This window comes from Lepidochelys kempii, chromosome 9, assembly GCF_965140285.1.
Source record: "Lepidochelys kempii isolate rLepKem1 chromosome 9, rLepKem1.hap1, whole genome shotgun sequence".
Classification (NCBI taxonomy): Eukaryota; Metazoa; Chordata; order Testudines; family Cheloniidae; genus Lepidochelys; species Lepidochelys kempii.
Genome location: NC_136388.1, coordinates 56223709 through 56245861, shown reverse-complemented (window position 1 = coordinate 56245861; position 22153 = coordinate 56223709). Strand labels below are relative to the sequence as shown.

At 50.3% G+C, this 22153-nt stretch overlaps 1 protein-coding gene across 1 annotated transcript; it reads left to right on the top strand.

Moving 5' to 3' along the window:
* The first annotated feature begins 499 nt into the window (after positions 1-499).
* Positions 500-19499, top strand: LOC140916810 (allantoinase, mitochondrial-like). The gene is given in 9 exon segments (XM_073358698.1): positions 500-666; positions 1912-2069; positions 7283-7434; positions 10869-10980; positions 12526-12735; positions 12841-12998; positions 13851-16021; positions 16823-16882; positions 19255-19499. Coding segments are annotated over 7 exon segments (1077 nt in total). The 5' UTR covers positions 500-632; the 3' UTR covers positions 14104-16021; positions 16823-16882; positions 19255-19499.
* Positions 19500-22153: the final 2654 nt, after the last annotated feature.

Below are 22153 nucleotides of genomic sequence, written 5' to 3'. Positions count from 1 at the left end.
TTCTATGATTCTATGATTCTATTGTAGTAGTACATAGGAACCTCAGCCATAGCCCAGGAGCCCGGTGTGCGAGGTGTTGGACAAACACAGAAGAGTCCCTGCCCCAGAGCGCTGACAATCTAAGCAAGAACTTGATCTCAGAAAGTTCAGATTCACATAACCCACTGTAGCCATCTCCAAAGAATGTACAATGAAAGACATGGATAAGCAGCAAGGCTGAAGCACTCCTGGAGGTGCTCCTCCCACAACGTGCCCAAAGCTCACTGGCTGGGCTGGGAGGAAGCTGGCACTTGTCCCTTGTTGCACTGTCATCAGTTCAGTGGCTTGCCACAGCACTAAAGTTATGCTAAGAAATGAAACAAAATAAATGAGTTCAAAGGTCAAAGCCATGGAAATACTTGGCCTGCACTGGGTAAAAGTGGCTGTCTGTTTGCAAAGCTCAGAGCTCATCAAACATTAACTATCCCATCCCTGCTGAGGGAGTGAGGAAAATCCCCACTGGGGTCATTTGGAAAGTTTCCCCTGCTCCAGAGCTTCACTGACAGAGGAGCCATTCGCAAGCGTAAGACAGGGAAGTGGAATCAATACTGAGGAGGTGCCAGGTAGAAAGGCAGAGCACGTGCCAGCGTAGGATGTCTACAAAACATGGGGAAGCCTCCCAAACAGGTGAGTAAGGAACAGATCCAACCTCCAGGTGAAAGAACACTTAGGACTAGCTGGCAGAAATCCTCCTCCGGTAGGGCTCTGTTCGCAGGGTTAAAAGCAGCAATTCCACAGAGTTAAACTGCCAGTGAACATTCTGGTCAGGGAGCTGGGCCTCATCAATCCCTTTGAACATTAGCCAACCCCCGCTGGTCTCTCGTGGTTCCCTGTCCTTGCTTCTGAGCTGGTGTGGTAGCCAGTCTTAGCTCCTCAAACTGCCAACCACACCCACTGAGCACTAGGAGGAGAGGTCTCTATGTCATAGGCCGCTTGAGCTGTTGTCTTGGGTTCCACATGCAGTTAGCAAGTGGATGGGGGTGAGAACCCCCAGCAGCAGTGCAATGGGATGGGAAGGCTTCAAATACTGTTTCCTGGGGGATGGAGGAGGTGGTCTCCATTGAATAAGGGCCTGAACTGACACACACACACACACATCTGCATACGCACACACCCATAAAAGAAAAACACTTCACAAGGAAAGCGAGGGGGAAATCTGCAACTGTAAAGGGGTGGGGCCAAATTCTGCTACTATTAAAATCAATAGCAAAGCTCCCACTGATTTCACTGGAGCAAGACCGAGCTGTAGATGTAGGAAGGAATTAACAAGCACCACTTAGATGTTTGGATGCTGGATGTTTGGGGCTATGCTGGGGGTACAGGTGCGCAGAGAGCAGAACTTTAGAGAGGAAGGGTGCTTGGGCTTCAAGCACTAGCCTCAGAGTGCTGGCTCAGTTCAGGGTCTGCCTGGCTTATTAGGTGACCTTTCGCAAGTCACTCGCTCTCTATAGCTTCCCATCCATACAACAGTAATAATGCGCCTCCCTCCCCTGCCGTCCCCCCCACCCCTGTGCCTTTCTGGTCTATGGAGATGGTAAGTTGTGGGGACAGGGACAGTCTCTGACTCTGTATATGTTCCGGGCCTAGCTCCATGAGATCTCCAGCTCATGTTGGACCTCTGGGCTCTGATCTGACAATAAAGACCATAAGCAGGCAGAGGAGGGAATCGAATTGTGTTTTATCAAGATGCCCTCACAAAATGGCTTACTTTGGGAGCAGCTCCCTTCTCTCCAGCCTGCTCACAACAACAATATTCCACTGTCAATTTACTTCTCTTAAACACCAAAGAGTCCAACTGCTTGGTCTTCTCCTTAACTACACTATGTCCTTGGATTCTAAGTGTGCTCCCTTTCTCTTACCCATCCTACTAAGGGGCAGCCAGAGTGGAGGTGGGGTCAGAGGTCACGGCTGTGAGAAGTAACAGGGTTGTGCTGGATAATACCATCTGCCCGGCTGAAATCATCATCTGCAACGACAAGATAACTGACATTCTGCCCAAGAGGAGCCAGGCTCTTGTCAGCGGAGAGAAGGCAAGTTTGGGCCAAAGTGCTAGATGAACTGGTATTGAGGAAACAACCCTGGGGGAAGGCTGTGCTGGGTTTGCATGACCAGCTATACCAATAATAATAATAATACCTAGCTCAGGGGTGACCAGCCTGTGGCTCCGGAGCCACATGTGACTCTTCAGAAGTTAATATGCGGCTCCTTTTATAGGCACCGACTCCGGGGGTGGAGCTACAGGCACTAACTTTCCAACGTGCTGGGGGGTGCTCACTGCTCAACCCCTGGCTCTGCCACAGGCCCTGCCCCCACTCCACCTCTTTCTGCCCCCTCCCCGAGCCTGCCATGCCCTCGTACCTCCCCGAGCCTCCTGCATGCCATGAAACAGCTGATCGGGAGGTGCGGGGAGGGATGGGGAGGCATTGATCGGCGGGGCTGCCAGTGGGTAGGAGGCGCTGGAAGCGGGGCAGGGGGAGCTGATGGAGGGCTGCTGACATATTATTGTGGCTCTTTGGCAATGTACATTGGTAAATTCTGGCTCCTTCTCAGGCTCAGGTTGGCCACCCCTGACCTAGCTCTGACCCAACGCTTGCCTGGGGTACCTTCCAGCTAATCACATGTGCTGCAGAACTTGGTGTGGGGCCATTGTCCTTTTTGCCAAGTTGCTATAGGCTGGGGCACATAACTCTACATCTCTCCCTGTGTTTGTGCTGTGTGATGGGGCTGCCAGCAGGCCTCACTGAAACCCATGGTCCAGGGATATCTAGAGGGGACTCCTTTGCCGAATGCCAGAGCTCAACGATGGGAGGTCAGAAAGGAGCCCATAGTGTGAAACATTCTGCCACCTCCTATTACTTAGATGGGGCCTGCTTCTCCACTCCCGTGCACCAGCTTTCTGCCATTGAGACTCCACTGACTTCAGGTGGAGAGTGGAGCATTAGATCCTCTGGCTACAATGTCAGAGTGGGATGGTGAGGAAAGCAAACAGCTCATGCCATTAATGTGGGCTCTGCCCCATCTAACAGCAGTGCCCTTGGGGTTGCAATTCCAGCCAGCAGCCCAGTGACCCTTCCCCAAGGACCTGCTGCTGGTGGAGCAGAGATGGTAATTCTGAACTTCTTTTCCTGTTCCCAGTCTGTGTGCAAGCAGCTTACGATTTGCTCAGCCTGGTTAGTTATTCTCACCAGGTCCCTTGCACTGCAGAGAGTTCGCAGGCAGGTCACTGTATCTTCGACTTCATATTAGAAATGTGAGCTGTTTTGATTGGACATGAAGGTCACATGGTATGTTTGGCTCCTGATTGCTGGAGTAACTTATAGAGTTAGGTGTCCAGTATGAATTCTTGCATTTTCAAGTTGAAGATTTGCCTTCTTCAAATAATGGCCCATTGCCCTGTGTGCTCCCTCCAGCCAACTAGCTCCCTGGGGATGCTTCTTGAAAGCAAATCCCGGAAGGCTGTCAGCACAGCCAATGCTAAGTTTTTATTCAGGTGGAAAATGTGACTCACGTGGCTCTGCTGTTGACAGTCAGCTTTTTAAACAAGGGATGGACCACTCCCATCCCTCTGCTTTGTCACAGTACTCCTGACCACTTGATAAGTTATTAAACTACATCTCGGCTCAGGAGAGGAGCAGCAAGGGACCCACAGCTGCAGGTTGTTACAAAGAATGAGGCGTGTTGGCAGAAGTTTGCCAGGCATCTCCTTTCATCAAGCCTAGCTTCAGAAGGGGATCCCATGGTCTACTGCCCACTGCTCAAAGCTAGCAATGGTTTAGCAGGGCTAATCCAGGCCAGAAAGCTGGAAGGGGAGGACAGCTGGCTCTGGCCAGTCTCATATTCATCAGCTCTAGAATTCAAGGACCAGAGGCAGCTTTGCTGATTTGCAGCAGTTAAGAATCTGGTCCCAAATCTACATGTATCAAAGATTAGAGAGACGTTAGAAGGAACAGCTATCAGGGACAGAGTAGTTGCATTTAAAAATTAATACAAAAAATGAAATCTTGAGGCAGATTCTCAGGTGAATCCACAGACTCCAAAGACTTCAGACAGATTTACACCATAAGGGTCTAACCCAGTGGATTATACTGGTGGAAGTGAGATCAGGCCCCTGGAACTTGGCACAAATAATGTAGTGGCAGCCTCTTAAGTACCCATCCCTAACTGTAGGCAAGATGCTGGGCCATTTTATTAGTTCCACATAGATGGCTAGCCTGTGACCTCCGTGACCTGAGAGTAACTCCACACATTTGAATGGAACTACTCCAGAGTTCAACTGGCATCACTGAGAGTAATCAAGCTGTTCTTTCTTTACCTCAGTGCTGACTCTTACCGTAGTGAGCCAGGGCTTTCAGATACCAGAGTGGCTGGCCAGGACACATTTCCTTTAAAGTTCCCACTAACATTTTTAGTAAATACCCTAGCTGTGCTCCGTTATCACAATTTCAGGTATGTGTAATGGGGGAAAACAGATGCTTACCAGTGTCTGGATAAGGAGAGGGAAGCCAGAAAACTTGATTACTTTGGGCTAGATCCCCAGATGGTATAAGTTAGTGTAGCACTGTTTAAGTCAATGGGCTATGCCAGTTTACACCAGTGGAGGATCTGGCCTAGAGATTGGCCTGAATCAGAATCATGGGTCTGAAAGAGACACAAAAATCACACCCACACACAGCTATGGTGAAGTTCACAGCATGGGCAAACCAGCTGGGCCCAGCTCATCAAGATCACCTCTATTCTGTCAGATAAGTGCTAGAGCGTTCAGAGGTGAAATCCTCCTCAGAGGGGACAGGGTCCTTCTCCCCCCAGATTTGCTGCTTGGCTTGTACTGAGCATGCTCAGTCACACTGCTGAAGCCGCCTGCCCTCAATCCGCCCCCCCACTATCGGCAGGCACAGGTTGCCTCTGGTCCTCCTTAACAGTGTATTTTCAAACAGGCTGAAGCCAAGCCTCCCATTCTGTAGGTGCAATTTGAACCTACAATGTTACACTTCTTAGATGAACTGAAGGTGCACATCTGAGCACTTGCACCTCTAAATTAGAGGTGCAAACTTGGCCAGGGCAAATTTTACGCACAATAGGAAGAACACCCTTTTGCAAGTTTGGCCCTTGGTATCAGAGACATGAACATGTGAAGTCAGCCATCAAATCTGTTTGGCATATTTTTAATACCTGATTGAAAGATCTTAGCAGGATCTAGTGCACAGGAGCAAACTGGAGACATGAAAAGAATAGCAAAGTAAATAGTTTATTAACTGGGACCCTCAGACTAGCATGTCTGAGATTAGGGAGCTGTTTTGACAGTCTGTAGGAATTGTACCTGGGTGTAGATGAACTTTAGAACATTTACTACCTCATTGGCCTAGTACATCTGTCGGAGGTATTCATGGTAACCACTGGGAAATCCACATCTTCCCATTGCTCTGGAAGTCACTTCCTGATGGTGACAGTCTGCAACAGAGCCCTGCATGGGACTATTTTTAAAATGCTGATCCCATCCCGCCCCGTAATACACTCCCACCCACTCCCACATAGTTTCTTGCATTTTTATCTCACCTCCACCTGCAAAAACGACAGATTCTCTCATATTACTAAAATGACAATTTTACCACTAAAAGAATAAAAGAAATCTTGCTTAAACCATAGTGATACAGGAGGGCCAGGGAGCAGTGCTAGAGGGGAAATATATAAGCCCTAGGCTAATTAAGGCATGGTTCCCTGTAGACTAGGGAGGGTTGCTACAGGTTAATTTGAGCACCTGTAGTCAATTAAGCCCTGTCAGGAACCTAATAAAACCCCCCTGCTTCAGGCAGCTGGGGACTGGAGTTGGAAGGTGTGTTGTAAGAGTTGAAAAATCAGAGCACTGAAGTGAGGGAGACTTCCTCTCCCAGCATCTAAGGACTGAAGGTTCCCCACACAAGGGAGAAGTGGGTAAGAACTCTCAGGGGTTGAGAGGGGCTGGGGCTCAGAGTGAGGTGCAAACCCAGACCCCTCCCCTGCTTCCCTCCTCTACCACCTTCCTGGGCTACTATTGGGGACCTCAGTGGCCCCCTGCCAAGAAATGCTCCGAATCCACTATACTAACATTGGCTGTCTTGCCCCACCGTGTAGAAATATTTTAACTTCTGTTATAATAGACATCAAATCTTTCTATCCCTTGCTTAAAGTATTAAAATTTTTATTTTAAAAAGAGAAACTTGCTTTGTATTGCTCAAATTCTATACAGGACAAGGTGATAGAGTTAGTGTTTTCTTGCAAATCTCCACAGACTGGATTTTATTCCCCACCCACTCCTGACCACAACAAAGTACATTTTACCTGCTCCCACTGTTATGGCAGCAGTCCTGGGATCCACAGGATCCCACCCAGTCCCACTGCAGGATTCTAACCTGTATGCAAGAAACTGGATGTAGCAGGGACATCACCTCTAGAGCACCCCTTCATGGTAAAGGGTGGCCCTTCAGGCACCCCACATTCCCCCTCCTGGGCCTCCCCATGACTTTCCATAGTCTAGAGTACTCAATATAAAAAGTTCCTCTTCTGGAGTCTGATTTATTGTGACTGTACAGCTTCCAGCAGCCCTCTCCTTTCAGGCCACTTCTAGCACCACCTGAAGAGTGTGTGTGTTTGTGTGTGTGTGTGTGGGGGGGGGGGGGGAGCAGTAATCATAATCTGGGGGCAGCTGCTGTAGTAACAGTGCTTAAAATGCACCCTCAGTGACCCAGCTCAGTTTGTATTTGCTTTGCCAGGTCTGCACCACACCCTTGAAGCCCGGCCTCCACTCCCAAAGCCTTCCTGCGTTGCTAAGGGACTCCACCACCCTCCTGCCAGAGCTACTTCTGTGCTTCTCCTTGCCCTCCAGCAGCTCCATCATGGGGGGCAACAAAGTCTTGAAAGACTTCCAGACAGCTCTGCTGAGGCACATGCTGCCTGCCAGCTCACAGTACCCAGCCAGCAGCCTCTCCTTCTAAATCTCTCTGGGACTCCTGCAGGAGACTTTGGCTCATCCTCGGCTCCATCCAGAAAATCCCTATCTACCCTCAAGGCCTGACTGGGTCATATGGCTTACCTCATCTCTCCTCCCCCCAGGAGAGTGGCTGGGGCTGAACCCATCTCCCCATAAAGGACCAGCCACCCAGGGACATTGGGCCTTTTCAGTGGTAATAACAATGTTGATGCGGGCTGAGTGGATTCTAACATGACCTCCCTCCCCCGGGATTGTCCATGCGTTCCTTTCTCCCCGCAGGTGCTGGACGTCGGCGATCTGGTAGTGATGCCCGGGATCATAGACCCTCATGTCCACACATGTGAGCCAGGGCACACGGCCTCAGAGGGTTACTCTTCTGCAACCAAGGCTGCTGCTGCAGGAGGCGTCACAACCCTGGTGGCTATGCCACTGTACGGTACCGAAGGCAGGGAGGGAGCAGCATTACCACACGCACCTATGGGTTACCTCCTTGTTGCCATGCATTGGAAGGGGCCTATACAATGATAGCATGACCTTTGTAAAGGGAAGGATGGAGCGGCGAGTGAAGTGGCTCCTCACTGTGCATTACACTGGGTTTGATGGGTCTTGGAGACCCACCTGTTCTCCATGTGGATAGTTAGGCCCATACCATCTCCCATTGAAATCTATGGGCATCTTTTCATCACCTGCAACGGGAGGTGGATCAGGGCCCCCTACAGAATGGGGCAGACCCTCCGTTGATATAAAGGACGAACCTAAGCAAATTTACACCAGCTGACTATCTGGCCCCAAGACTTTAGCCCACTCTTTGCAGGTGTTGAACATGTGCTGTTCTGGTTGCCCTTTCCCTCTGCAATGCTGCTGAGTTATTCTGTCTGTGAAGGGTGTGGGGTGACAAAAGAATGGGAGCTCAATGGGTGTATGCTATTTGTTAAACTCCTGCCAGGTCAGGGAAAGCCTAGCCTTTGCTGGGGGAAAGTTCCTTTGTGGCTCGTGCTGCTGGGTGAAGCTATTCTCTGCCACCCCACGGAGCTTGGCACGCAGGACAAACCCTCTACAAACTGCAGCTCAGAATTGCAAGGGAAATAAAAGTAAAGGAGTACTTGTGGCACCTTAGAGACTAACAAATTTATTTGAGCATAAGCTTTCGTGAGCTACAGCTCACTTCATCGGCTGCATTCAGGGAAATAAACTGCATCCAAATTTGCCTGCTCCCAGCAAGTGCTGCCACTGGGCCCAGCTCCTGAATGACAAATGTGGTCCAATAGTGCTCTCTGCTGGCCACAGCTAGTACCCTCAGGACTTCACACTCTGGAGAAGTTTATTCTGAGAGGAGGGCAAAGATCCTCATTCTGATGTCCATCCCAAGGCTGAACTAGGGGAAGCAGGGATCCAGGCAGGGAGGGTCCCGATAGCAGAAGGAGACCATCTACAGGGGATGAGAACATAAAGGGGCTTGCCATTGGCAGGGGACTAGGAAGTATAATCCATTTGTAGGGGCTAAGGGCTTTCGAGGTAGTGTCTGGTGGGGACGAGTGTCCCTGTTGAGGTTACAGGGACAAACCATCCCGATGAGTCGAAAGAATATAAATATGGCAGGCGACCAGCTTGGCTTAATAATGAAATCCTAGCGGATCTTAAACATAAAAAAGAAGCTTACAAGAAGTGTAAGGTTGGACAAATGACCAGGGAAGAATATAAAAATATTGCTCGGGCATGTAGGAATGATATCAGGAGGGCCAAATAGCACCTGGAGCTGCAGATAGCAAGAGATGTCACGAGTAACAAGAAGGGTTTCTTCAGGTATGTTGGCAACAAGAAGAAAGCCAAGGAAAGCGTGGGCCCCTTACTGAATGAGGGAGGCAACCTAGTGACAGAGGATGTGGAAAAAGCTAATGTACTCAATGCTTTTTTTGCCTCTGTCTTCACTAACAAGGTCAGCTCCCAGACTGCTGCGCTGGGCATCACAAAATGGGGAAGAGATGGCCAGCCCTCTGTGGAGATAGAGGTGGTTAGGGACTATTTAGAAAAGTTGGATGTGCACAAGTCCATGGGGCCGGATGAGTTGCATCCGAGAGTGCTGAAGGAATTGGCGGCTGTGATTGCAGAGCCATTGGCCATTATCTTTGAAAACTCGTGGCGAACTGGGGAAGTCCCGGATGACTGGAAAAAGGCTAATGTAGTGCCAATCTTTAAAAAAGGGAAGAAGGAGGATCCTGGGAACTACAGGACAGTCAGCCTCACCTCAGTCCCTGGAAAAATCATGGAGCAGGTCCTCAAAGAATCAATCCTGAAGCACTTGCATGAGAGGAAAGTGATCAGGAACAGCCAGCATGGATTCACCAAGGGAAGGTCATGCCTCACTAATCTAATCGCCTTTTATGATGAGATTACTGGTTCTGTGGATGAAGGGAAAGCAGTGGATGTATTGTTTCTTGACTTTAGCAAAGCTTTTGACACTGTCGCCCACAGTATTCTTGTCAGCAAGTTAAGGAAGTATGGGCTGGATGAATGCACTATAAGGTGGGTAGAAAGCTGGCTAGATTGTCGGGCTCCATGGGTAGTGATCAATGGCTCCATGTCTAGTTGGCAGCCGGTATCAAGTGGAGTGCCCCAAGGGTCGGTCCTGGGGCCGGTTTTGTTCAATATCTTCATAAATGATCTGGAGGATGGTGTGGATTGCACTCTCAGCAAATTTGCGGATGATACTAAACTGGGAGGAGTGGTAGATACGCTGGAGGGGAGGGATAGGATACAGAAGGACCTAGACAAATTGGAGGATTGGGCCAAAAGAAATCTGATGAGGTTCAATAAGGATAAGTGCAGGGTCCTGCACTTAGGATGGAAGAATCCATTGCACCGCTACAGACTAGGGACTGAATGGCTAGGCAGCAGTTCTGTGGAAAAGGACCTAGGGGTGACAGTGGACGAGAAGCTGGATATGAGTCAGCAGTGTGCCCTTGTTGCCAAGAAGGCCAATGGCATTTTGGGATGTATAAGTAGGGGCGTTGCCAGCAGATCGAGGGACGTGATCGTTCCCCTCTATTCGACATTGGTGAGGCCTCATCTGGAGTACTGTGTCCAGTTTTGGGCCCCACACTACAAGAAGGATGTGGATAAATTGGAGAGAGTCCAGAGAAGGGCAACAAAAATGATTAGGGGTCTAGAACACATGACTTTTATGAGGAGAGGCTGAGGGAGCTGGGATTTTTTAGTCTGCAGAAGAGAAGAATGAGGGGGGATTTGATAGCATCCTTCAACTACCTGAAAGGGGGTTCCAAAGAGGATGGCTCTAGACTGTTCTCAATGGTAGCAGATGACAGAACGAGGAGTAATGGTCTCAAGTTGCAGTGGGGGAGGTTTAGATTGGATATTAGGAAAAACTTTTTCACTAAGAGGGTGGTGAAACACTGGAATGCGTTACCTAGGGAGGTGGTAGAATCTCCTTCCTTAGAGGTTTTTAAGGTCAGGCTTGACAAAGCCCTGGCTCGGATGATTTAACTGGGAATTGGTCCTGCTTCGAGCAGGGGGTTGGACTAGATGACCTTCAGGGGTCCCTTCCAACCCTGATATTCTATGATTCTAGGGGAGCACCAAAGTGTTGGTAGCTCTGGTCCCCACTTTGTCTTAATCATCCTCTGTCTACTCCCATCCCGCTATATTACACACTTTTGCTCCCAGCGCCACACTGGAAAATGAGATCTGCCTATGATCCTCTATGGGAGCTAGCTAGGCCGCTGTCTACCCAGCTCTCCTCATCCTGCATTCCTCATGCACTCTTTCCCTACATCTCTGTAGCATTCTCCCTTCCAGTCAAGGAAGGGGTTTGGGCCTAGCTAAGCTGCTGTCTCTCTATGCCCTCCAGGAGCTGTCTTCCCCCAGCCACAGCTCTGGCAAACTTTGACAAGCTGCAGTCTGCCGAAGGGCAGTGCCGTGTGGATGTAGCCTTCTGGGGTGGAGTCGTCCCTGGAAACCATGTCAGTGGGTGTTATTCAGCAAATGCAACAGCATGAAGTACCAGCTGGAATAGGGGCAAGGGCAGATACCCAGGTCTCACCTCCTCTCTGGGGAGTTTCAGTGCAGGGAGCCAACATGCTTAGTGCTTCTGGAAACCTGGCTGCAAGTCACTAAAAAAAATGCTGCACAGTCAATGCAAACTGCAAAATAAAGCAGAGGAAACTGATCAGTCCAACAAAGTCTTGGTGAATGATTCAGTCAATAATGCTGAACATACCTCCCACTCAGCTGATCTGTATAACCACACTGGGGAAGGGACACAGAACAATGTCCCAGGGATGCTACTAACGAATCTGCATCCACTGGCAAGGCTCCCATTGACTTCAATGAGGCCAAGGTTTGGCCCTGGCTCCTGTGAGGCTGATGAGAGAATCCCATTCCCTGCTGCTGTTAGAAGAGGTGTCTGGGCTGGGCCAGCTTGCAGATGTTGGGAGGTTTGTATTGGTCCAATCTATTAGCAATGGGGCAGCAAATATCATAATAACCATAGAATCCCATTGTCCTAGCATGGGGTCAGAGATTAGTGGGCATTAGCTGAGCAAAGTTGTTGGGTAACCACTAGCACAAACACAGCTTTGATCTGTTGAAATGAAGGGTTTGTCTACTGAGGGGCATCTTGACCTTCAAAGTCTACTGGAATTTGACTTTCTGCGGAGGTAAATGTTGAAGAAGGCCAATGGCATTTTGGGATGTATAAGTAGGGGCATAGCGAGCAGATCGAGGGACGTGATCGTTCCCCTCTATTCGACATTGGTGAGGCCTCATCTGGAGTACTGTGTCCAGTTTTGGGCCCCACACTTCAAGAAGGATGTGGATAAATTGGAGAGAGTCCAGCGAAGGGCAACAAAAATGATTAGGGGACTGGAACACATGACTTATGAGGAGAGGCTGAGGGAGCTGGGATTGTTTAGCCTGCAGAAGAGAAGAATGAGGGGGGATTTGATAGCTGCTTTCAACTACCTGAAAGGGGGTTCCAAAGAGGATGGCTCTAGACTGTTCTCAATGGTAGCAGATGACAGAACGAGGAGTAATGGTCTCAAGTTGCAGTGGGGGAGGTTTAGATTGGATATTAGGAAAAACTTTTTCACTAAGAGGGTGGTGAAACACTGGAATGCGTTACCTAGGGAGGTGGTAGAATCTCCTTCCTTAGAGGTTTTTAAGGTCAGGCTTGACAAAGCCCTGGCTGGGATGATTTAACTGGGAATTGGTCCTGCTTTGAGCAGGGGGTTGGACTAGATGACCTTCTGGGGTCCCTTCCAACCCTGATATTCTATGATTCTATGAAGAAACTGATGACCCTATCCATTGTGGAGCAGAACTGACCCATATACATACTGAGTTATTGGCTAGGATGATGCCTCGTGGGGCATATGGACAGTAGTTTAGGTGCTCATCCTTTGGCATATTTTGCTTAAATGTGGCTCTCATAGCTGGAGCCATCCAGAAGGGCTGGCTGAACCAGGTGTCTGATAACCTGAGTGCATCCCTTCTGTTGCCTGCTTTAGGATGAGCTCCTGTCCATGCTGCAGGCTGGAGTCCCAGGCTTTAAATGCTCCCTGATTGCAAGTGGAGTGGAGGAATTCCCCCATGTCAGCCTCCAAGATCTGCACATGGCAATGAATGGGCAGGGCACACACAGACACCCCACAACACCGATGAATGTTGCAAGCAAGAGCCTATTGAGAGGGGAGTCACGGAATAAAACTCCCCTAGCTGTAACCCTTGCTAGGCAGTTAGCTACTCTGTACGCTTCTGGGGTCAGCTCCTCCGCTGGTGTAAATAGCCCATGGAGTCCAGGAGCACATCACTATGTCCCTTAGGCACAAACCTTCTGCACCTCAGGATGCAAACCTGACTCTATTTCCTTCTCTGGCGTCTGTGCAGACCCCACAGAGTACAGGGCACTCCTGGACTCCTGCCCTGATGCAATGGAAGTGGAGGCCGTCCAGACCATCCCTGATCTCTGCCTCTAGTATAAGTAAGGAACCGTTCTCCTGGGGGCTGGGAAGCAGGGAGGAGACACATGAGCTTTAACAGAAGTGACCTTTGACCTCCAGAAAGTCATTCTCTGTAGCCCTCCCTCCCACCATCTGGCTCTCTGCTTTCATTGCACAAAAGGGTGTGAGGCCCCTGTCCGTGCCAAGAGAGCTGTGGCAATGTAAACCGAGGACAACCTGTCACTGGGCAGAAAGGCTCACACACACCCAGGCTTCCTCTCCAGCAGGGAAGCCAGTGGACCCCCCCCTCCCCCCAATCTCATAGGTGTGGTGATTTGGCATAAGTGTGTGTCCTTACCTCTCAGGCACCCCCTCCAGCCCAGATGCAGTGTTGGCCTCGTCTCCTGGCCCTGCAGAGCTTCTCCTGCAGGGTTCTTCTGCCTCCTTTCCCCACGGATCTCCCTGCTGCAGAGCTTCTCTTCTAACTCACATGCCTCCTGGGTGTCTCCTCTATTCCCTCAGCCTCACACACCCTAGCTTGGGGCTCCCCTCTGCTCCTTGTGTGGCTCTCATGCTGGCTTCTGCAGGCTCTTACCAGAGAGGACCCTCCTCCTTAGCTCTGGTGCTTCACCACCACAGCTGGGGTCAGTCTCTCTTTAAGCCCCAGGAGACCCAGCTGGGGGTCACTAATTACCACTTGTGTTGCCAGCTCATCAATGAGACTGAGGACAGTGGCTAAGTCATGAACAAGGCCACTAGCCCTCCCCGTAACCCACAGGCCCCTCTAGTGGTGACACTGCAGCTCTGCTCTCAATCATCACGAGATGAGTGAAGTCACTGGCCTGGGAGCTGCCCAGCCAGCAAGATAACGGTCTCATGCTCTCTCCTAACAGGGTGCCCTGCCACATCCTCCACCTCTCCTCTGCTCAAGCCCCGCCCATCATCAGAGAAGCTCGCCAGAAAGGGGCGCCACTCACTATAGAGACTGCTCACCACTACCTCACCCTGACGTCTGAACACATTCCACCCGGGGGCACGTACTACAAGTGCTGTCCTCCTATCAGAGCCAAAACCAATCAGCTAATGAGACCTAGAGGGGCTCCAGAAGGGAATCTCAGCCCAAGAAATCAAATGCCACGAGCATAACCAGGGCTGGGGGAAGGGGGTACCAGCAAAGGAGGGAAACAAGGCCACCATCTAAGAAGATACATTTCAGGAGCACCAAAAGTCAGACTGGGCCAGCTCTTCAATCTCGTGGATCCCATCCTCTTGCCCCTCACTCCCATTCTGCAGAATTCAGGCAACTCTGTCACTCATCTCTCCTCTGCTTCAGTCACCTGGCAGTGAATCCCTGAGTGTGGCCTCAATCAAACATGGTACAGGCTTGGGATGGGCTGTCGTGGGACACAGCGAGGCTTGGGAAGGAAGTGGCTACAGTGGCTAAGGCTCTAGGTGACCAAGGCCCAGACAAGGGGCTTACCTGTGGAACAGAAAGGAATGGGTGGGGTTTGGACATGTTGTGGAGGGAGAGTGGGAGGGGTTACAGAGGGTCTGAACAGAGACTATTTCTCTCAGGCTGAAGAGAGGGTGCCTGGTTAAGGACAGGAAGGTAGGACTGAGGGTCACCAACACAAAACTTTCCTAGCTGAACCATGTGGTTGGTGCTTAAGTTTCATGGGGTGGAGAGGGCCAAGGACAATGACAGAGGGAGGAGGGGAGGTACTGCTAAGGGAGGTACCACAGGATCTGCAGATAAGCAGTAGGAGAAGCAGGAAAGTGCAAGCTCTGCAGCCTCAGAAATGGAGTGTTTCCAGGAAGATGAAGTGCTCCATGGTGCCAAAGGCAGTGTTGCCTAATGGCTAGAACACTGGCTTGGGATTCAGAAGATCTGAATTCTAGTCCCAGTCAGCCTCTGGGTTTTTTTCAAGTGGATATTGTCACCTTTTCATCACAACACTGAACCCCTGAGGGGGAGGTTGAAAAGTTCAGGTTTTCCTTGAGAAGAAGACTTTTTCCATGCACATTTTTTAGTTAAAAACCTAATTTTCCACCAAATGCACAGTTCTGCTGGAAAAATTTCCACCATGCCTTCTGAGTACACAAAGCCCCTTGCACAACTGTCCCATCAGAGTGTGACCATTGCATGGTCTCTGTGCTGCTGCATGTTATCAGCAGCTTACACAAGATTTTCCCAAACATAGCCTAGTGCAATGCAGTCTGCTCAGCCTTCACCCTCCTTTTAAAAACATCAGGAGCAGAGTAAACTGACTTTGGTGCTGTCATAAGAGGGAAGCAAACATTGATAACTCGCTGAGAGACTGGCTGATGTTTTATCTTAACCTTATGACTGGGGGGTGGAGGGCGGTGGTGTGTGCGTCTGCATGAGAGCGAGATCTATGCTTGTTACTTGTGTGTATGTATCAATTGAATTAGGCAATAATTTTTCTTGCCTCGATCACTCCCTCTTGCAGAAAAGCCAGGGAGAGGAGGGGAACAGCAGGGGGACTTCATGAAACTTTCCTGGCAGAATCCGCCCCTGCCCTGCTCACTCTCTTCAGGGGTTTTCTGGCTGGCCTGGGGAGGGGAGTGTCAGCCCTGGAAACCTATTAGCTCCAAAGCTTAGCTCGCTGCTCTCTCTGGAACCCCTTTAAGGACATCCAGGGGCCTTGGATCAGCACCTAGATAGTGGCGCCCTAGCTGAGAGGGGGCCCAGTTGCTCAATTAATTTAACCTGAGGTTGCAGTAAATTAAGTGTTGCCCAGGGGATCAGTTAAAAACAAGACACTCGAGCATACAAAGGCAAAGAGAGCAAACCCAACAACATGCGCTCCCCACATGCTCAGCCCACCCCCATAGGGGCACCTAGGGGAACTCCCCCAGAAGAATTCAGAGCCAAGGGACATGCCGATCTCGAGGAACAGCCCCAAACCCTCACACATGCTCTGTGAAGGAGAGGGATGGACACAGTAAGACACACCAACCTTGCCTGCTCATTCCTGTGCACACCTGAAGGCAGAAAAGAACACCAGGCAGGCATCACTGCTGCTCACACTGCTCACACCAGGTAGGATAGGCTGGGGCAAGAGGGTTGATTGCCCTGTATTGGTTTTGTAAATGAAATACCTTGTTCTGCTTTGGATTCACCGGATATAGGGAGCAGTGCAAGGCTCTACATCCAGCGAGGCAGAGATTGGTTCTAAGGAAGGTTCTTGGGCTCCCAAGAAAGAGCAGATATAGGACTCTCTTGCAGACGTAGGACGGCATAAAACCTGCTGCTCACAAACAGGGAAGAATTGGTAGGGGAAGTAAAAGTGGGTGATCAGGAGATGGTTGAGTTCAGGATCCTGATAAAAAGAAGAACGGAGAGCAGCAGAATACAGACCCTGGACTTCAGAAAAGCAGACTGACTCCCTCATGGAACTGAAGGGCAGGATCCCCTGGGAGGCTAATATGAGGGGGAAAGGAGTCCAGGAGAGCTGGCTGTATTTTAAAGAAGCCTTATTGAGGGCATAGGAACAAATAGCAAATATGGCAGGTGACCAGCTTGGGTTAACAGTGAAATCTTCGGTGAGCTTAAACTCAAAAAGGAAGCTTACAAGAAGTGGAAGCTTGGACAGATGACTAGGGAGGAGCATAAAAATATTGCTTGAGTATGCAGAGGTGTAAACAGGAAGGCCAAGGCACAAATGGAGTTGCAGCTAGCAAGCAATGTGAAGGGTAACAAGAAGGGTTTCTACAGGTATGTTAGCAACAAAAAGGTGGTCAGGGAAAGTGTGGTACCCTTACTGAATGGGGGAGGCAACATAGTGACAGGTGATGTGGAAAAAACTGAAGTACTCAATGCTTTTTTTTTTTTTTGCCTCAGTCTTCACAGACAAGGTCAGCCCTCAGACTGCTGCACTGGGCAGCACAGTATGTGGAGGAGGTGAGTGAAAGAACAGGTTAAGGACTATTTTAAAAAGCTGGACAAGGACAAGTCCATGGGTCCGGATCTAATGCATCCGAGGGTTCTGAGGGAGTTGGCTGATGTGATTCTATTATTAATATTCTATGACTATGATTGCAGAGCCATTGGCCATTATCTTTGAAAAGTCATGGCAATTGCCATGCCGGATGATTGGAAAAAGGCAAATATAGTGCCCATCTTTAAAAAAGGGAAGAAGGAGAATCTGGGAAACTATAGACTGGTCAGCCTCACCTCAGTCCCTGGAAAAATCATGGAGCAGGTCCTCAAGGAAACCATTTTGAAGGACTTGGAGGAGAGGAAGGTGATCAGGAACAGTCAACATAGATTCACCAAGGGCAAGTCATGCCTAACCAACCTGATTGCCTTCTATGATGAGATAACTGGCTCTGTGGATATGGGGAAAGCGGTGGACGTGATATACCTTGACTTTAGCAAAGTTTTTTCATACAGTCTCCCACAGTATTCTTGACAGCAAGTTAAAAAAAGTATGAATTGGATGAATGGACTATAAAGTGGATAGAAAGCTGGCTAGATCATAGGGCTCAATGGGTAGTGATCAACAGCTCTATCTAGTTGGCAGCTGGTGTCAAGCGGAGTGCACCAAGGGTCGGTCCTGGGGCCGATTTTGTTCAACATCTTCATTAATGATCTGGATGATGGGATGGATTGCACCCTCTGCAAGTTTGCGGATGACACTAAGCTGAAGGGAGAGGTAGTACACTGGAGGGTAGGGATAGGGTCCAGAGTGACCTAGGCAAATTGGAGAATTGGGCCAAAAGAAATCTGAGGTTCAACAAGGACAAGTACAGAGTCCTGCACTTAGGATAGAAGAATCCCATGCACCGCTACAGGCTGGGGACCGACTGGCTAAGGGGCAGTTCTGCAGAAAAGGAACTGGGGATTAAAGTGGATGAGAAGCTGGATATGAGTCAACAGTGTGCCCTTTTTGCCAAGAAGGCTAATGGCATATTGGGCTGCATTAGTAGGAGCGTTGCCAACAGATCAAGGGAAGTGATTATTCCCCTCTATTCGCCACTGGTGAGGCCACATCTGGAATATTGCATCCAGTTTTGGGCCCCTCATTACAGAAAGGATGTGGACAAATTAGAGAGTCCAGCAGAGGGCAACAACAATTATTAGGGGGCTGCAGCACATGACTTATGAGGAGAGGCTGAGGGAACTGGGGTTATTTAGTCTGCAGAAGAGAAGGCAGCCTTCAATTACCTGAAGAGGGCTTCCAAAGAGGATGGAGCTAGGCTGTTCTCAGTGGTGGCAGATGACAGAACAAGAAGCAATGGTGGCAAGTTGCAGTGGGGAAGGTCTAGGTTTGATATTAGGAAAACTACTTCACTAGGAGGGTGGTGAATCACTGGAATGGGTTACCTAGGGAGGTGGTGGAATCTCCATCTTCAGAAGTTTAAGGCCCCGGCTTGACAAAGCCCTGGCTGGGATGATTTAGTTGGGGTTGATCCTGCTTTGAGCAGGGGGTCAGACTAGATGACCTCCTGAGGTCTCTTCTAACCCTAATCTTCTATGATTCTATGACTTTGGAGACATTGGACTCGTAGACTCTCTAGAGGACTCTGTGAAACTGAAGAAGGCTTCCCTTCTTACGCACTCTCTCCTTGTGGTGCAGTGGCTCCAGATGGGCCTGAAATCAGAACCCTGGGGGCCAATGAGTATTATTGTATGGTTTCACCACCACCATGGGCCCAAACTCACAAAGAATCTCAAGAGATTTGGCCAACCCAGAACCCAAGATGGAAAATAAGCCTCCTGATCCTGGGAGGTGGGTTTTTAAGGTCCTTGAAACTGGTTCAAATCTGGGTTCCCCGACCTGAATTCTTGCATGTGGATTCAAGAGCTCAGCTATGCTCCATGTCTACTGGACATGCAAACACATTACATGGTCTTATAAGTAGATGCAACTGTATCTTCTGCATTCATAAATCAGACCACTGGTTTGTGCTGACTGAGGCTCCAGAGAGTGTAGTGGGACATAGTCTAAGTGTTGCCCAGATAAGAACTGTAGTGTCCCTTATGAGAGAGAACAGACAGGTCTCCAGTGCAATAAACACAGAGGGGCTGCATCAGTTAAGATGCTGCTGGACATGCACATCCTCTGTAGCTCTCAGACAGGAGACTGTGCTGTGTGACAGCTGCAGTCTTGGCTGATGCATCTGGTATTGACCTGGAGACCTCCAGAGCTGAAAGTATGAACCTTTATAGCCTGGCCAAGGCTCTTTGGCTTGAGGCTACAACAGCCTGACAGCCTTTCTGGATGGGGACACATAACACACACTGACCAGCATGTTACATGTTTCTTCCAGACAGAGGAAGCTCATCCCAAGCATCTTACACCCACTGCAGTTTGACTCCCAAACCAGCCCCTACCTCTGTGATGGCTGCCAGCTTGGCCAACACACTCAGCACTGAACCAGGGGGCTCCCGAGCTAACTGCATGAGCTGCTAGAAAGCAACCTTTTATAGTGTGATCAAGCGGATGGAAGCACATGGAACTGGCATGGTGGAAACCTGAGTTCTAGTCCTGGCTCTACCACTGGCCTGCTGCTGACCTTGGGTAAGTCTCTGCACTGCTGTGCCTCAGTTTCCCCATCTGTAAATTGAGGATAGTGATCCTGATCCCTCCTTGGTAGAGTGCACTGAGATCTACTCAAGAAAAGCCTTGTATAAGAGCTAGATATTATTATTATTATAGCCAAGAGCTGCACCAGATCCAACTCTTCAGTGGCTCAGCTCTAACTGCTGTGTCACATGCATTGACCAGTGGGTTAACACAGTGCAACCTCACCGCACAGCTCTGCCTAAACACTCAATTGCTTAAGCAATCCTGGATGGGAGGCTTGGCTCCACCACCATGCTGATTGAGTAAGTTATCCTACACAAACACCCATGCAGTTATCCAGTCAGCTTTCACGTCAAGGGAGTGCTCTTTCAACTGCACTGTTGTCTCACAAGAAAAATAAAACCACACACAGCTCAGCTAAGTCAATAAAGAACAAAAGCAGCTGGGGGTCTGACAGCCTGGCTGTGGTGCTGCTCTAGGTGACACGCCAGCCTTCCCCAGCTGGGGTGAAACAGAGTCCTCCGCAAGTCGGTTACACACTCCATATATTCCATGCTGGCCAGGAAGGTGCAGGAGGACCAGGCAAAGGGGGAACTAATTAACAGTGGGGTAAACACTTGTCCGATAGCCTCACTCTTACAACTACATGTTGGGCATGGCTGCCGGTATGACTCTTTGTGATCGTGGTAAATTCTACCCCCCCACACACACCATCATCTGGGCATACAATACCTTTCCCCAGAACCAGTCAAATTGGGGTCTTGAGGAAAACAAACAAAGAAGACTGGTTCCTACTCTTAGCTACCCCAGGATAACTCAGGAGACATTCCCATGCAGGTAATAGCGTAGGGTATGGCCTGGGGAAAGGGGTGTGCCAGGGCATCGTTGTATCACATTGATCCCCGGCTGCTTAACTGGCAGTGTAATTGAGAGCAGCTCCTAGATGCTCTAAATCAGCAGTTCTCCTCTGTGACTCGGGGCTCTGTGAGCCATTTCACAGGGTCCACAAGCCCCAGCACCCCAGTGTCCTGTGGATCTAAAGCCTCAAGTCCCCCTACCCTGCGGGGCTAAAGCTGGGAGCCCAGAACCCCAAGTCCAGTGCCCCACATGGCAGAAGCCCCAAGCCCTGAGCTCCTCCGCCAGCAGCTGAAACCCAGAGCCCTGAGCTACCCTCCCACACAGTCGAGCCTAGAGCCCCAAGACCCCTGCTCTACCCCACAAGGCTAAAGCCCCAAGCCCCCTCTCCCCCCAGCGCCTGAAGCCCAGAGCCTCCCTGCAGCTGGAGCCTGGAGCCCTGGCCTCTCCCCTGCTGGGCCCTGGAATTTTGGGAGTATGTTGGGGGCAGGGGTGAAAGTAAGTCCAGTGACTTACCAGTACTCCAGGGCCAGCTCTGGGCCCCTGAAGGGGCGGGGCCTAGGACGGAAGGGGCGAGGCTGAGGAGATCAGAGCCAGTCCCAGGCCACCCTGTAAGGAAGTGCCCTCACACTGGGGTAGCAGCAGCTGCCCGGGGCTCTCCTCTTGTACTGCCCTGGCCCTTTAAATAGCCGCCGGAGCCCTGGGGAAGTGGCGGGGCTCCACCGGCTATTTAAAGGACCAGGCGGCAGAGGCACCTGGAGCCCCAACCCTTTAAATAGCCCCCGGAGCCCCTGCTACCCCAGGGCTCCAGGGGCTATTTAAAGGGCCTGTGGCTCCACTGCCTCTGCCACCCCGGTCCTTTAAATAGCCGCCGGAGCCCTAGAGTAGCGGCTGCGGGGCTCTAGCGGCTATTTAAAGGGCCAGGGCGGTAGAAGCAGGGGAGCCCCAGGCCCTTTAAATAGCCGCTAGAGCCCCGCAGGGCTCCAGAGCCTTGCAGCCGCTACCCCAGGGCTCCAGCAGTGGGGGCTCTGGAGGCAATTTAAAGGGCCTGGGGCTCCAGCCACTGCTGGGAGCCCCAGACCCTTTAAATTGCCCCCTGGGGAATCCGGGCTGCCCCAGTACGGTGCACCGGCTATTACCAGTATGCCGTACCGGGGTGTACCAGCTTACTTTCACCTCTGGTTGGGGGGCCCCAGAAAGAAAGAGGCTGAGAATCCCTGCTCCAACTTATGTCAAGGCCCCAGCCAAGCACACAGGTGGAGGAGGTCAAAGGCCAGGTTTGTATTCTACATCCTAAACTGTACCGTGAGCTCCTTGGACATCACAGAGGCTCTGACTGGGCCCATACTCCTAAAGCATGAAGCAACTGGGCGAAATGCTGCTCACAGTTAAATTGGTGTAAATCCTGTACTACACTTGGTTATGCCAGCATAAGCCCTGAGTGGCTCTAAGTCAACGGAGTTACTTTAGATTTGTACCGGGGGACAGAGCAGAATTTGGCATCTGATGGATTATAAAAAGGGAAAGAGCTTTAGGCTGGCAAAGCTAAGAGCTTCAAACCTTGTCATGAATGTTGCTCCTTTCTTCAGCCCCTTCCTGCACAGCCGCTTCTCATCACTGCCTGCATTACCACTGTGACATGCCTGTCTCTTACTATTACCAAGCTGGGGGCTCCTGTCCCCTGTGGGGGATTATTAGCCATTCTAATACCACCAGCATGGAGTTCTTGCCATGAAGAAAGCAGAAGCCAACAACGACTGGTTGCCATTTCTGATCCATGATGGAAG